At 38.9% G+C, this 15,948-nt stretch overlaps 1 protein-coding gene across 1 annotated transcript in view; it reads right to left on the reverse strand.

The window, feature by feature from the left end:
* Nucleotides 1-12,775: 12,775 nt before the first annotated feature.
* Nucleotides 12,776-15,948, reverse strand: part of TRPA1 (transient receptor potential cation channel subfamily A member 1) — a 61,265-nt gene continuing 58,092 nt past the window's right edge. The window contains exons 27-28 of the mRNA XM_061171718.1: nucleotides 13,623-13,723; nucleotides 12,776-12,980 (exon numbers count right to left, since the gene is read on the reverse strand). Coding sequence (XP_061027701.1) covers nucleotides 12,776-12,980; nucleotides 13,623-13,723 — 306 coding nt within the window. The remainder of the gene's footprint in view (nucleotides 12,981-13,622; nucleotides 13,724-15,948) is intronic.

Below are 15,948 nucleotides of genomic sequence, written 5' to 3' on the forward strand. Positions count from 1 at the left end.
ATTCAGTGATGTCATATTAGTAGCTTGCAATTAACTGGCCTTGGTGAGAGTATTTACACCATGGAAACTGGCAAATACTATACATTAGGGGCTGGCTTGCCAGCATGCCACTGATTAAAAAGTACGTATTAGAAAGTTCTTTATAAATGTTACTATCTTTATTATTACCCAGTAGGTACTCCTACTCCCTTGTGGGTTTGAGAAGGCATTCTGCTAATTAAATAAATAATTTTGAGTTAAACTAACACTTACGGGATTCCATTAGCAGTTGATTACCTCAGGGGAATCATTGCATACATTTGTGGTCTACAGAGCTTAATCCTCAATTCACTTGAAACTGATTTTTGGCTCCATGAAAGTAGGAACTATGTCTGCTTTCCTCATTGCTGTAGCCTCCACACCTACTAACAGAGAAGGCACTCATAAATATTTGTTAAATGTATCAATTAATTAATTAAATTTCAAAGGGCTGTCACATCTATTTCATCTTTTTCTTGGCCATCAATAAGTCAAGATTTATCTCCATTGCATAGGTGGGAAAACTGAAATCCAAAGAAGTGCCTAATTGGTGATTTGCTTTCTTTCATCACATTATGTCCATTAGCTCAGCATCTCCCAAAATATGTCCTATAGATTGTGAATTCTTAAGGATGTTTAATAGTTATCATGTGACAGGGGACCCATGGGTAGTAAGTTTTAAACTTATTATGGAGTAAAAACAAAATATATTGGTTTATTCACTACAGGTTTTATCAGAGCCTTTATTAAGTCAATATGCATTGTGAACCTGGGGCGGGGGGGGGGGTTGGTTAAAATACGATCATTTCCCATATTTGACTGTAGGTTTTTAAAATCATGTATCCAGTGATATTAGTGTGAAACAATCACTAGAGCAGTGCTTCTCAGTAATCTGAATCATCAGGGACCTTGTTAAAACGCAGACTGTGATTCAGTGGGTCTAAGGTGGTACCTGAGATTCTGCATTTCTAACAAGCTCCCAGGGGATGCCCATGCTGCTGGTCCACAGGCCACACTTTTAACAGCAAGGTACTAGAACATGCCAGAATCAAGAATCATTTGGATTTGCAAATGAAGCAACTGACAAAGGATTAATCTCCAAAATATACAAGCAGCTCATGCAGCTCAATATCAAAAAATCAAACAACCCAATCCAAAAATGAGTGGAAGACCTAAATAGACATTTCTCCAAAGAAGACATACAGATGGCCAACAAACCCATGAGAAGATGTTCAACATCACTAATCATTAGAGAAATGCAAATCAAAACCACAATGAGTATCACCTCACACCGGTCAGAATGGCCATAATCAAAAAATCTAGAAACAATAAATGCTGGAGAAGGTGTGGAGAAAAGGGAAACCTCTTGCACTGTTGGTGGGAGTGTAAATGGATACAGTCACTATGGAGAACAGTATGGAGGTTCCTTAAAAAACTAAAAATAGAACTACCATGTGACCCAGCAATCCCACTGCTGGGCATATACCCTGAGAAAAGATACATGTACCACAATGTTCATTGCAGCTCTATTTACAATAGCCAGGACATGGAAGCAACCTAAGTGTCCATCGACAGATGAATGGATAAAGAAGATGTGGCACATATATACAATGGAATATTACTCAGCCATAAAAAGAAACGAAATTGAGTTATTTGTAATGAGGTGGATGGACGTAGAGTCTGTCATACAGAGTGAAGTAAGTTAGAAAGAGAAAAACAAATACCGTATGCTAAGACATATATATGGAATCTAAAAAAACGGTACTGATGAACCTAGTGTCAGGGCAGGAATGAAGACGCAGACGTAGAGAATGGACTTGAGGACACAGGGGGTGAAGGGGAAGCTGGGAAGAAGTGAGAGAGTAGCATCGACATATATACACTTCCAAATGTAAAATGGATGGCTAGTGGGAAGCAGCTGCACCGCACAGGGAGATCAGCTTGATACTTCGTAACGACCTAGAGGGGTGGGATAGGGAGGGTGGGAGGGAGACGCAAGAGGGAGGGGATATGCAGATATATGTATACACATAGCAGATTCACTTTGTTGTACAGCAGAAACTAACACAACATTGTAAAGCAATTATACTCCAATAAAGATATATATATATACATATATATAAATAAAGAGTCATTTGGCATCTCAGTGAAAGGGTAGATGACACCCCTGAAGCATATCCTAGTCACCATGAGAACCACCTGTTCAAACAAGTATCCTACTCAGAGGGGATGAGGGAATATGGGACAAACCCATATGAAGTGCAAGTTTTGGAGGGAGCAGAGGGCAAGACTGAATTTAAGTAGCATAAGTAGGGCAGGTCTCATTTGGCTAAAGTTCAGGTGGTAAATTAACTGGGGAAGGGACACAGGGAGGGTTTAATACCCTCTCAATTGGCATATGGACTAAAACAGCTTCATTTTTGTCAATAAAAATCAGGTAAGAGGGGAAGAAAGCCAGACCCAATAATGGTTCAGATTTAGCTATTATTTTCTGTCTCTATAATTTTTCTCAACTTCAAGTTCCATAGGTTATGAATTTGTTTAAACTCTTTATTATTAAAAATGGGATTTTAATGTCAGCAATTGGAGGGGGAAAAAGTAGGCTGGGATCAAAAGAGGTTAACCTTGGGTCAGGTAGGGAGGTGACACTAAAAATATAATCAGATACTTAAAGGCTTCCTAAAGCCTCCTGTCTCCAAAGACCCATCTTTCTGAGCAGGTCCTGTTCTAGTCTGGGAACCTAATTTTGGCACCTGTGGTACCGCAGCAGCTGCTACTCTCTGCTGTGATCTAGCAGACTCTTTTCTACTGCTTCCTTGGCAACTATGTTGTAATAACCTTTGTGGGTCACACAATTCATAAACGTAGAGCTGGGATTAGCCTAATGGATTTGTGATAAGATTCTCCCACAAAATTTCTACCAATGATTCATTACTACCAGTTACAGCCTGACACATTTTGATAACTTCCTTGAAACAAAAAGGTTTATAACTCATGACTTCCTAATAGATCAAAACCTTTATCAGTGTAAAGCAATATTTTTTTTTCTAATTTTACAATTTTTCCCTTGAGTTCTTTGTGCTAAGTTCATTTTGTCACTCCTGCTGTTTACATTTTTACACCTACCTTTGCTCCTCTTTCTATAATGCTAGTTTAGATAATTCTCTAGTAATTAAATTTCTTAACCCAAATGGAGAGTATTTTTGCCTTTTACTGATGTTTATATTTGTTGTCAGAATTGATGTTTATTTTTTTTTCTCTTGTTTATGATTTTGGATTTTTGTGGGTCTTGATGTTTTCCTTTTTTTATAAAGCTTTTCTTATATTGTTTGTTTTGTTTATTTTCCTCCTGTAAACATCTGTGTCCTGTGTCATATACATCCATGCTATGGTGTTCCTGATCTCCTGGAACATTTGTTGATTAGTGAGAGTTCATAGGTGTCCCTTGTTCCAGAGTTTGGACTCAGGCATGGTCAGTTAAAAATGAGCTTTAAAACATCATAAAATAACTATGCAGTGCCCAGTAGGACCTTAGGAAACATTCTTTCTTGGTGTTTCAGCCTTGTGTTTTATTGTTCCTGTCTTATCTAGTGAAATTGTCGCACATGTCAAATGTGCTCCTCATTACCTTGAAAAATGAAACAAAAGGTGCTTGTTTTCCATTACCTTATATCCTGAAATAGCCAAAATATATACAGATGGCATCAGAAGAACAGAGAGTTTGCCTCTTTCTGACTTGTTTTTAAAGTGCAGTGCAGACAGGCTAAATCCAGCTGGGAATTCTGTGGGTCACAAGTGTCATTAGCTGCGCGGAGCTGAAGCCCCTGTCTGGGGCTGACTCTAGAATATTTACATGGTAAGGTTAAGCTGGAAGTGTATTTTCATTTGTGTTGCCTTAAATCTTCTTCTTTGAAGGTTATGCTAGCTGCTAAATGACTAAATAGCTATTTTGTTATCAGTGATACATTCTTTGTTTAATTCAAAAGCATCTGATACTTCTCCTCTTAATAAAAAGTTTTGTTACACACATAAAATTTTACATATTAACACAAGAGCCCCAATGTAGAGTGGTAATTTGCTGTTTACCCATTTGATCTGTATCATTTGAAATGTACTGTTTAAATCTGATCTTACATTTCAAAAATTACCTTCAGTAAGAACTCAATATATTCACTTGTGAATGGTTTTATTAGAATGTCATTTTTCAAAATATGAAGATGTGTGTATATATCCATGTGAGCTTGAATTCTGCAGCCAATTACTTTTTCTGATACTCTGTGTGTATATACATGTAATAATTTTCTATGATAATAGTTTCTTAAAATATTTATTGAAAAGAAAATGTTAACAGTAAACAAAAACATTTAAAATTGTACTTATTTTTGCAACTGCCATTCTAAATAGATGGTTTAATCAAAACACCCATACTGACTTTTTCCCCGCTTTTTCCTACTCATCCTTTCCCAGCAGGTAAGGAACTGAATCTTAGGAAACATTTTACCCAAGCAGTAGGGCTGTGCCCAACCAGAAAGGCCTTCCCCACGTCTTTTGCTCTAGTTACATACTTTTCAAATTACAAACAACCTTAAAAACTAAAAATAGAACAGAATGTCTCTTTACGCAACTCAGTGCTTTTTTGGCCTTATTTTAATTGTTTCAAAGTGGGTTTTGGTAGTTGTGTACCAATCTTGGGGAAAACCAGAAGCAGCAATTCAGCTTTTCACAGATATTTCTCTTGCTGAATCTCCATATGCAGAGAACATCAGTGAAGCCCTGGGTATTATTATTATTTTTTCTTTTTTTTAAAATTTATTTATTTATTTTTATTGGGGTATAGTTGTTTTACAATGTTGTGTTAGTTTCTACTGTACAGCAAAGTGGAGTTCCCTGTGCTCTACAGTATGTTCTCATTAGTTACCTATTTTATACATATTAGTGTATATATGTCAATCCCAATCTCCCGTTTCATCCCACCCCCCCCCTTCCCCCCTTGGTGTCCATACATTTGTTCTCTACATCTGTGTCTCTATTTCTGCCTTGCAAACCGGTTCATCTGTAACATTTTTTCTAGATTCCACATATATGAGTTAATATACAATATTTGTTTTTCTAAGCCCTGGGTATTAGATTCATAACAAGGAAGTTGCCACATTTTGATGTTTCTTATTATAAATGCTAGGACTTAAAATGGCAGTATCAAACATACGTCAAAATACTTTCACAGAATTTAGCTTTTTCTCTCACTGGCTTTTCTTCAGATTAAAAAAAAAATACTGCCTTAAAAACTACTTAAATTGAAACTACTTAAAAAACTTAGCATTTTGAAAAATTAGACCTGTCACATAGGCAGTACACTTCTACACTTCAGGTTATGAAATTAACATATTCCACATTTCAATGTTCTGTGGATTGTCATTCACCAGTTTATGGAAACTTTCAAAATCCCTGTTCTGCCATTTTTTTGGCAGTGTCATTTACCAGCTTAGGTCAAATCCATTTCAAAGCGTGCTGTGGCAGCACAGCAATTGCAGGAAGGTAAACTGTGCAAAGAGGGAATGTGTACTGAGTGGTAAGACCACAGTGATTTGGATGAAAAGGGCCCCTTCATTCCTCGAGAACTGAGAAGGAAGGGCAGGGTTGACTCCGAGGTGCCAGGCAGTGCTCTAACTGCTGCAGAACTGGGCTTCTCCTCATGTGAGTAGAGGGACAATTTGGATTAACACATTTCCCATCTTATTTAAATCTGGAAGAATACACATTTTTTAGCAAGTTTATATTTTGTAAAGTTTTCAAAGTGACACTGCATGGTGGGAATTGCACACATTTTTACAGACAGTTCAGTGCTGTAGTTCTCGGGACTTCCCTGGTTTCTGTGGCACACTCAGCCTTTGAAAGGCTGAGGACCAACTGCCTCTGCTGGGGTGGAAGAGACTTTTGAGCCCCTAGCTGAAGACTGCCGTTGGCTTACTGGTTTCCTTCCTTCACAGGACCTAACCTGTATCTCAGTGGCTGGGGACACTACTCAGCGTCACAGTAAATTTGGGACTTGCAGGTCTATCTGGTTGTAAAAGCTTTTGTGTCTGCCTAAGTTGCTCTGAAAGTAAAGATGTTTGCACTCTTCAGCCCCAGCTCCAGGTTTGTTTCCACTATGGTTTCCTCAGACAACTTCAGCTTCTTCAGAATCAACCCTCTGTCTGCACAGAATGTGGTTCTTGACTTGAGCCTCAGGGTTTTTTGCCTTTACTGAGTCGATTTGCAGGCAGGAAAACAACTGCCTTTGAGCCACTTGATTCCCGCCCCCCACCAAATTTTCCACTTTTTGTTCTAAGTCCTTAAGTGGGGATTAAACTGAGGATCCTGCTTTACCCCTGGACCACGTCTGCGGCAGGAAGATGAGGAATTTGAGTTCCGGGAACAACTGTGTCTGTGGGGCTATAGAAGAGTTGGCTGTTATTCTCACAGATTCCTGAGCTTCAGTATTGCTTCAAAATTAGATTTTTGCCAGCTTGTTTAGAAGGTGCTAGTGAGACCCTCCCTTCGGGTTTTGCTGGTACTGACATACTGTCCTTTCTGCCCAGGAGCCATAATCACCCCCCCCTCCTCCTTCCCTTCTCCATCAATTTTTAAAAACAACTGAACAACAACTGAACAACTCTCTAGAGAGAGCGCTAGTTTCATTGTTGACTTAGTGGAGTTGCAGCTCAGCTTAAGTCTCCTTTTACACTCTGAGAACTTGTGGAAATGCTTGAATCCCCTTTTTTGGGGAGCGTACAGTTGGAAATTGCAAGGGGTAGACCGCAGCTTCCTGTCTTCCCTCGTCTCCCCTCTGAAACTGCTGTTGTTTGAAGGCATGTTAGTACCAAAGATGTTGGTGGCAGAGACTTCAGACCAAGTTTAGCCCATCAGGAAGCCACACAGTAAAAGGAACTGTGACAATCCCTAGAATCAGAGGCAGATCCTCTGTCAGTTGGCTCTGATTGCTTTTTAGGCATTATTTCCATAAGGTCATCAGGAGGTTTCCCAGCTCCCGATTCCTGCAATTTCCCCTTAATGGTACTCCGCATCTTGCAGCCAAGTAGGTGGCTGGCTTGACACCTGGGATCCTGGGTTACTGGCCCCTCTCTCAGACCTGGCCCGCATGTCCTGCATATACTGGCTAAGGGATTTATTTTTAATTGAGATATAGCTAATTTACAATATTATATTAGTTTCAAGTGTACAACGTAGTGATTCAACATTTTTATAGATTATACTCCATTTAAATATGACTATATTTCGCTGTGCTGTAAATATATCTTTGTTGCTTATTTATTTTATATATATTAATAGTTTGTATTTCTGAGTCCCCTACCCCTATCGTGCCCCTCCCCCCTTCCCTCTCCCCACTGGTAACCACTAGTTTGTTCTCTATCCCTATGAGTCTTTTTCTGTTTAGTTATATTCATTCGTTTGTTTTATCTTTTAGATTCCACATCTAAGCTAAGTGATTTTTAAAGTTAAACGTCTCTTAGATGTACAGTTCACCTTTGAGCAACATGGGGAGGGGGCGGGATTAGGGACCTGCAGTCCAAAATCCCGGTATAATGCATAGTTGGCCCTCTATGTGCAGCGGTTCCTCCACATCTGTGGTTCTGCATTCTCGGATTCTATCAGTCTCGGATGGTGCAGTACTATAGTATTTACTCTTGAAAAAGATCCACATATAAATGGACCCTTGCAGTTCAAACCTGCGTTGTTCAAGGGTCAACTATATTTTGACAGGTTTAAAAAAAGTCTGTTCCTACTATAGTCAATGATATTTGTTTTGGAAGGATGCAACTTATTTCCAGGCTGCCTTTTAAATCTCAGCACCCTTCAAAAATCAGCCTTTAAAATAAATCTGCAGCCTAAACACATTTAGCAGATAGAAAAAGAGCCTGGAAAATTCTAATATGTACTGATATTTATATCTAGTCTTCAAGTGATACATTTCATTTTCACCATCTTCTTATAAGTCACCATCACTTGAAATAGATTCCAGACTAGTGAAAGGACTATTTAGGTATCCATTGTCTATTTTAGTCACATTAAAAGAAGGAATTTGCGCATTTGGGTTTTTACAACTTATAGAATATCACTTGTGATCTGGTAAGATAGTGAAGTCATATCAAGCACATGAATTAAACTGTATTTGAGAAATTCTGGAAACAAACTGGGAAAAATATCTGAAATATGATATAATAGCTGAATTTTTAAGACAGTGCATATATAGTTCTTACATTTCTCAGTTTGGATATAAAGGAAAAAATGCTTTAAATAAAAGGTTGTTCTGCCAGATCTTTGTAAATGACTTGCTCTTCTATAATGGCTAGTATCCTGAGTGCGTACACTGAGAATATTGCCAATTCTCCATTCCAAGCATTTTACTTGCATTAACTCATTTAATCCTCAGCACAATCTCTGAGGTATGTGCTCTTAATATCCCCCTTTAACAGCCAGTTTAAGTACGTGTCTTATTCAGGATCACACAGCTAGGAAGTATCAATAGTTTGACTCGGAAATCCCTCGAGCAGCCTGAATGCTCAGCCTTCACACTTTTATTTTCATGCTGTCTCTGGTGTCCTCTGTCTCCCAACCTTTAAATGCACTTGCCTGTGACTGTTAACATTGCAAATATCCACTCAGTAATCTTTCAGGTATAAAGCCCCTGAGGAAAAAATGATCTTTTCTCTGATTTTTATTTGAGACAGTATAGCGTCATGATAAGAATACAGGATCAGAAAGCAGACACTGAGTTCACATCTCAGCAGTGTGTCTTTAAACAAGTTACTCCATCTAGAAGTGTCATGATTTCTTTCATAAAACAAGGATGGTGATGATAACAGTACCTACCACATATGGTTGTTTTGAGAATCAAGTAAGATAATACTTGGAGCAGTGCCTGAAACAGAGAAATACTTTATAAGCCTTTTTTCTTTATTTTATCTATTCCTATCAAAATGTCCACAATGGTTTAAAAATACACAATGACAGTGATTTTTTTTTAAAATTGAAGTCTAGTTGATTTACGATGTTGTGTTAGTTTCAGGTGTACAGGAAAGTGATTCAGTTATATGTGTGTGTATATATATACACACACATACATATTCTTTTTCGGATTCTTTTCCATTATAGGTTATTACAAGATATTGAATACAGTTCCCTGTGCCATGCAGTAGGTCCTTGTTGTTTACCTATTTTATACATAGTAGTGTGCGTATCTGTTAATTCCAAACTCCTAATTTCTCCCTCCCCAACTCCTTTCCCCTTTGGTAACCGTAAGTTTGTTTTCTATGTCTTGTGAGTCTACTTCTGTCTTGTAAATAAGTTCATTTGTATCATTTTTTAAGATTCCACATATAAGTGATATCATATGTAGCTGTCTTTGTCTTTCTGACTTACTTCACTTGGTATGATAATCTCTAGGTCCATCCAACAGTGATTTATTCTAGCAGAGAGTTGGGGCTCTCTCGATGTTTAGTGATTTGAATCTGAGGCAAAAATACAGATAAGAAAAAGTGCTATAATAGTTAAGCAGTTTTCTCTAAATGTGAGGTTTCTACTGTAGTTCATACATTTCAGGATTTGTTTGGCTAATGAGATTCAGAAGGTCCTGGGAGCTTCAGCTTGTATCAGGTTGCCAATTAGTAACTTCTGAGTAAATGCCATGATATGAAATTGGTACAGTATGAAGACTGCAGTGTTTTATGACCCCTTTACCTCAGGTAAATCAGTTCTCTTACACTCACTGCAATAGCATTTACTGAAGAAGGCACTCTGCATGCACGATATCACCCACCCCTTGAACACCACAGGGATATATGTTCTTCTCACCATTTTAAGAGATGTGGAAACAACCAGTCATTCAGCCAAGAAGAGTTAGGATCAGTATTAACATTCAAGTTGTCTTATTGCTAAGCACACGTTCTATTGCCCATGCTAACCATAGTTAAAAACCGTAAAACAAGCAAACATGTTGAAGCAGTGAAAAAAGGCAGAAAAGTGGTGTTTCAGTGTCTCTTCCACCAGTTAGAGGAAAATCATTCAACTTCTCTGAGACAAGGGTCAACAGAATAGGGACACTCAACTGCTTTTCTGAGGCAGGCTGGACCAGTTTTCTGGCAATATCTTTCAGGCTTACAGTATGCATTATTTTCCCTGATTTTTTAATTATTTGATTTATGTATTTGCATTGAACATCTATTATTATCTATTATGCAAGGTCCTGTGCCAGGAGCTACACACGTTGAAAAAAAAAAAAGAAACAGGGTGGAGTTCTTTGGATTGTTTGAGACTATTGATGATGGTGAATCATGGACCTCAAAAGTCTACCCCCTAGTGGGAGAGGAAGTCATGGCCAGCATAGCAGGCAGAAGTGGTGAAGGAGAAATGCAGAGGCTGCAGTTCGGAGGGGGCAGGGAGTGTCACCTTTGGAAATTAGGAAAGACTCCAGGGTGGAGGTGCCATTTAAACTGAGCATGATAAGAGTTGGAGAGAGGACACTGTGGGTGGGAGAGAGAAAGTAAGAGGTATGGAGATGGGAAACCATGAAGTGTTTTGATGGAATAGTGATCTTTTGATTTGGAGCAAGTGTGGAATACTGGAAGACAAAACTAAATTAGATTGAGGAGATAGGTTAATAGATTAGGTTGCTTATGAAGGAAAAGGAAAGTCTCTAAAGCTTTTTAGCATGGATATAAAGGCTTAGAGCTGTACTTTAGGAAGATTAACCAACATAGTATATTAGTTTCAAGTCTAGGAGCGTGAGAGAATGGTGGTACCATTGACAGAAAATTTGAAATCAGGAGGAACTGGTTTACTGTCCCCCATTCATATTTATATGTATTTAATTTAAAGAACTATGGAAATACAGAACTGGACTTTGGGAGAAGGGGCAGAAGATACATCAATTTGTCAGGGACTTTGGGAGAAGGGGCAGAAGATACATCAATTTGTAAGATACAGACCTAAGTGAAATTGTGCTATGGTGATTGCAAAGGAATGTGTGAGGGAAGAGAATCAAGGACAGACCTCAGGGGTGTAAACATCTAGTTAGCAGGCAGGAGAGAGAAGCCAGTAAGAGGAGAAGCAGAGGACAAGCGGTCAGAAAAATAATGGAAGAGGCAGGAGAATGCAGTGTTTGGGGGTCAAAAGAGGAGAGAATTTTGGAAAGTAAAGGATACTCATTAAATTGTAAACCTTTTAAGAGCAAGTGCGATAACCTATTTATTTCAATATCTCCCACAATGGGTGTGGTACAGTGTGTCACACACTGGTGTTCAATAAACGCTGAATGAAGATGTGTATTGCTCAAGCCACACAAAGTTTGAGAAGTGTGAAGACTGTGAAAGGACCATTTGTTTTCATGATCAGGACATCCCTGGTTATTGCTCCTGTACTGTGAACTTCCAGTCTCTCTTTTTTAGGAAAACAAAGGCCAAAGCTCTTCGTTTTCATAGCAAAGATTAAGGCACATACAACATAGCTTCTAGGCCATCGGTTCTGTTGGACCACGGATGTAAAAATGTCTGGTTTTTTCATATTATATATTGTCACTCAGCACTCTGCCTGAGTGAGTGTGTTTGAGGATGTGTGACAGCGGGAGGGGAGGCCACCGACGGGTCCATCTTTGGAGCAGACATGAGTCCAATGCACAGGTGCACACAGTGACAGGGAGCAGCCATCAGAGGTTCTTACTAACTGGACAGGGGACACCTCAGTTGTACCCTGCAGACATAATGTTCAGTGGAAAGAAGTAAGAAAGAGAACAAGAGCCATAGCATAGCAGCACACACACCTATGTAAATAAAAACATACCCAAACAACACGGTTCAACAAAACACAAAAATACATCCATGGCCAAAGACATTCATTAGACAGGGTGCTTCCTGGGGGTAATAACATGAGACTTGGGGTGAAGAGGAAAATAAAACAGGAGAGGGACCTTGGAAAGATCCATGATGAGGCGTTTAATTGATTCACACGTTGTACTGGACATCAAAGGAAAAAGGGCATATATGATGGAAGCATTTTTGCAAATCTCAAAAATAAATGCAATAAAACGCTCACACGATAATCACTGGGGTGACTATATCGATTTTACATTTATTATCATCATCGGCAAACAAAAAATACAGAAAAAACAGATGCTACATATAGTAAAATTCATGCATAAGGTCTATTCATTTGGGCCTCATCTCAAAGTGACATCAGGTGTGTTAGGAGCAGCAGAAAGGTGGGGGGTTTATTCTGGTGGGAACAGAGCACACAGGGTTCCACCCACAGAGTCGTCCAACACATAAAATATACCAAGTGGTACGACCTAATACCATACTTCATTGTCTAATGCATTTCCCTACTGTATAATTATTAAGCAGGAATCCAGTATTGACATTTGTATTCTAGCTTAATAGTTACATGTATTACTCCTTATCATTACAAATGTGTGTTCTAGCAAATTAGTTTTCTACCCATTCAAATAATGTGAGGTAAAGTCCAACCTGTACTTATTAGCAAGGATATTCCCTGTACGTAGTGACTGGTAAAAAATATGAAGAGAGATAGAAAAAGAGAGTCTACCTTTCCTATAGAACACAGGAACCATGATTTCACATATAGTGGAATCAGAATCATATTTCTGCTTTTTCCTCACTCTTGCCAAATTGGAATTTAGACTCAGTAAGTCACGTAACCCCCCGCCCCCCATCGGAAACCCCGTTGCAGGCTGGGATAACTAATGCTAAGGGCTGTGTGGTTTTGCCTTTACTGCTCTCCGTACAGAATTCCATTTGCTATTCCTTTGTTCTAACTGCTGTTTCTTAAACCTGTCTTGAAAAGAACTGTGGTAATCTTCATCCTCTGTCTCAGAGATGATTTCCATCTTCTGAGTGATGAGTTTAATAAGCTCATGCTGTTTTTCCAGAAGAGAACTGAGATCCTTCAGCCTAAAAGGACATACATTTCATGAGTTTCTTTTCAATTATCCTTTCAGCCCTCGAGTGCGGGAAGGCCTGTGTACTCAGGTGTTCTAGATCGGACTAACTGTGCCCAGGTTGGAGCCTCCTGGTAATCATAATCCTAAGAAATACATACTTTTAAAGTTTAAGTGATTTTCCCAAGCTTACACTGTTCATTCATGGCTAGTTAATCTTTGTTCCCATTTTAAAGAGTAAAACACGGTTGCACAGAAAAGTTCAGCAGCTTGCCCAGGGTCATACAGTTAGTAAACAGTTGAGTAGGTCTTTGAATGCAGGTAAATGAACCCTAAAGCCCTCAGGCTTGACCACTGTACACTACATAGCTTCTCCAGGGATCCTCAAAGCTTCCAGAGTTTTGATGTAAGAATTCAGACGGCTGATGAAGAATGCAGTTTAGGATACTGATTGGCAAACTGATTTGTCAATAGCAGCAAATCAGTTATTGGGTCTAAAAAAAAGTCTCACGATTCTCAATGTACTAGCCACATCAGTCAATTAAAGCCTGACAATATAGATAAATAAACACAAATATACAATATAAACTTATACTACGCATCGTTGTTAAGAGTTTTAAATTTTTCAAATACAGATGAAAGGAAGCATACATACCGGTACTTTTGCTTCATTATTTCTGTTTCTAAAGATGTATCAACATTTGGTATTTCTTGTCTCACTTCTTGGGTGCAAAAGAAATAATGAAATACACCACGCTATGGGATAAAAGATTAATAGTTACGCAGGTAGAACTCAGTTCAGGAACTATTTCTTGAACATGTGCCATGATTCAGCTACTGAGGCCGGCATGCTAGCACAAATATTCAGACACAGCCATGGCCCTCAAGGAGCTCACAGTCTCTTAAGAGAAATAGACAAATGCAAAGAGCTATAAAATGAAGTCATATATGTTATAATAGAGGAAAGTACAAGACATATAAATAATATAGGGGAGTAAACCGGAATGGGGGATTGTTTAGGAAAAGGTGTAACAGAACCATTTTATATTTTCTCATGAAAAACGTCCATTATGAGTGGTGGTATTCCACACAGGATTACTTGTTAGTTCTCTAAAACTGCTCTGCACCATTATCCAACACAACTGAATTTCACATGGGGACATTTCTGAAATGCAATTTCAATATATTTTTTAAAATTTAGTGTCCTTTAAACCATCAGCGGACTGGAGAGGGTCAAGGGCAGGTGTGAAATGACTAGGAATGAGGAAGTTCCAGCCATCCAGGCAAGAGAAGATGGCCACTTGCACAGGCCACCTGGGAAGTCAAACGGACCAAATGTGGGACTGTCTGGGTGTGAGGGGTGAGAAAAGGGAAAGGAGACGACAAGGACGACGTCTTGCACAGGCAGATGAATGGAGCTGACCGTCAATGAAATAAGACAGTCCGGAGAAGGATGGCGCTGTTTCACTCTCCCCCTGTAGGGGATGTCGGGAGGAAGTGAAACAGGAGGGGCGGAGCTCATGAGTGTGTTTTGCATGAGTACGTTTTATTTTATTTTTTTAAACATCTTTATTGAAGTATAATTGCTTTACAATGGTGTGTTAGTTTCTGCTTTATAACAAAGTGAATCAGTTATACATATATTCCCATATCTCTTCCCTCTTGCATCTCCCTCCCTCCCACCCTCCCTACCCCACCCCTCTAGGTGGTCACAAAGCACCGAGCTGATCTCCCTGTGCTATGCGGCTGCTTCCCACTAGCTATCTATTTTACATTTGGTAGTGTATATATGTCCATGACACTCTCTCACCCTGTCACATCTCACCCCTCCCCCTCCCCATATCCTCAAGTCCATTCTCTAGTAGGTCTGTGTCTTTATTCCCGTCTTGCTACTAGGTTCTTCATGACCTTTTTTTTTTTTTTTTCCTTAGATTCCATATATATGTGTTAGCATACTGTATTTGTTTTTCTCTTTCTGACTTACTTCACTCTGTATGACAGACTCTAACTCCATCCACCTCATTACAAATACCTCCATTTCATTTCTTCTTATGGCTGAGTAATATTCCGTCGTATATATGTGCCACATCTTCTTTATCGATTCATCTGATGATGGACACTTAGGTTGCTTCCATGTCCTGGCTATTGTAAATAGAGCTGCAATGAACATTTTGGTACATGACTCTTTTTGAATTATGGTTTTCTCAGGGTATATGCCCAGTAGTGGGATTGCTGGGTCGTATGGTAGTTCTATTTTTAGTTTTTTAAGGAACCTCCATACTGTTCTCCATAGTGGCTGTATCAATTTACATTCCCACCAACAGTGCAAGAGTGTTCCCTTTTCTCCACACCCTCTCCAGCATTTATTGTTTCTAGATTTTTTGATGATGGCCATTCTGACCGGTGTGAGATGATACCTCATTGTAGTTTTGATCTGCATTTCTCTAATGATTAATGATGTTGAGCATTCTTTCATGTGTCTGTTGGCAATCTGTATCTCTTCTTTGGAGAAATGTCTATTTAGGTCTTCTGCCCATTTTTGGATTGGGTTGTTTGTTTGTTTGTTATTGAGCTGCATGAGCTGCTTGTAAATCTTAGAGATTAATCCTTTGTCAGTTGCTTCATTTGCAAATATTTTCTCCCATTCTGAGGGTTGTCTTTTGGTCTTGTTTATGGTTTCCTTTGCTGTGCAAAAGCTTTTAAGTTTCATTAGGTCCCATTTGTTTATTTGTGTTTTTATTTCCATTTCTCTAGGAGCTGGGTCAAAAAGGATCTTGCTGTGATTTATGTCATAGAGTGTTCTGCCTATGTTTTCCTCTAAGAGTTTGATAGTGTCTGGCCTTACACTTAGGTCTTTAATCCATTTTGAGTTTATTTTTGTGTATGGTGTCAGGGAGTGTTCTAATTTCATACTTCTACATGTACCTGTCCAATTTTCCCAGCACCACTTATTGAAGAGGCTGTCTTTTCTCCACTGTATA

The sequence above is a fragment of the Eubalaena glacialis genome, chromosome 17, assembly GCF_028564815.1.
Source record: "Eubalaena glacialis isolate mEubGla1 chromosome 17, mEubGla1.1.hap2.+ XY, whole genome shotgun sequence".
NCBI classification, from domain to species: Eukaryota; Metazoa; Chordata; class Mammalia; order Artiodactyla; family Balaenidae; genus Eubalaena; species Eubalaena glacialis.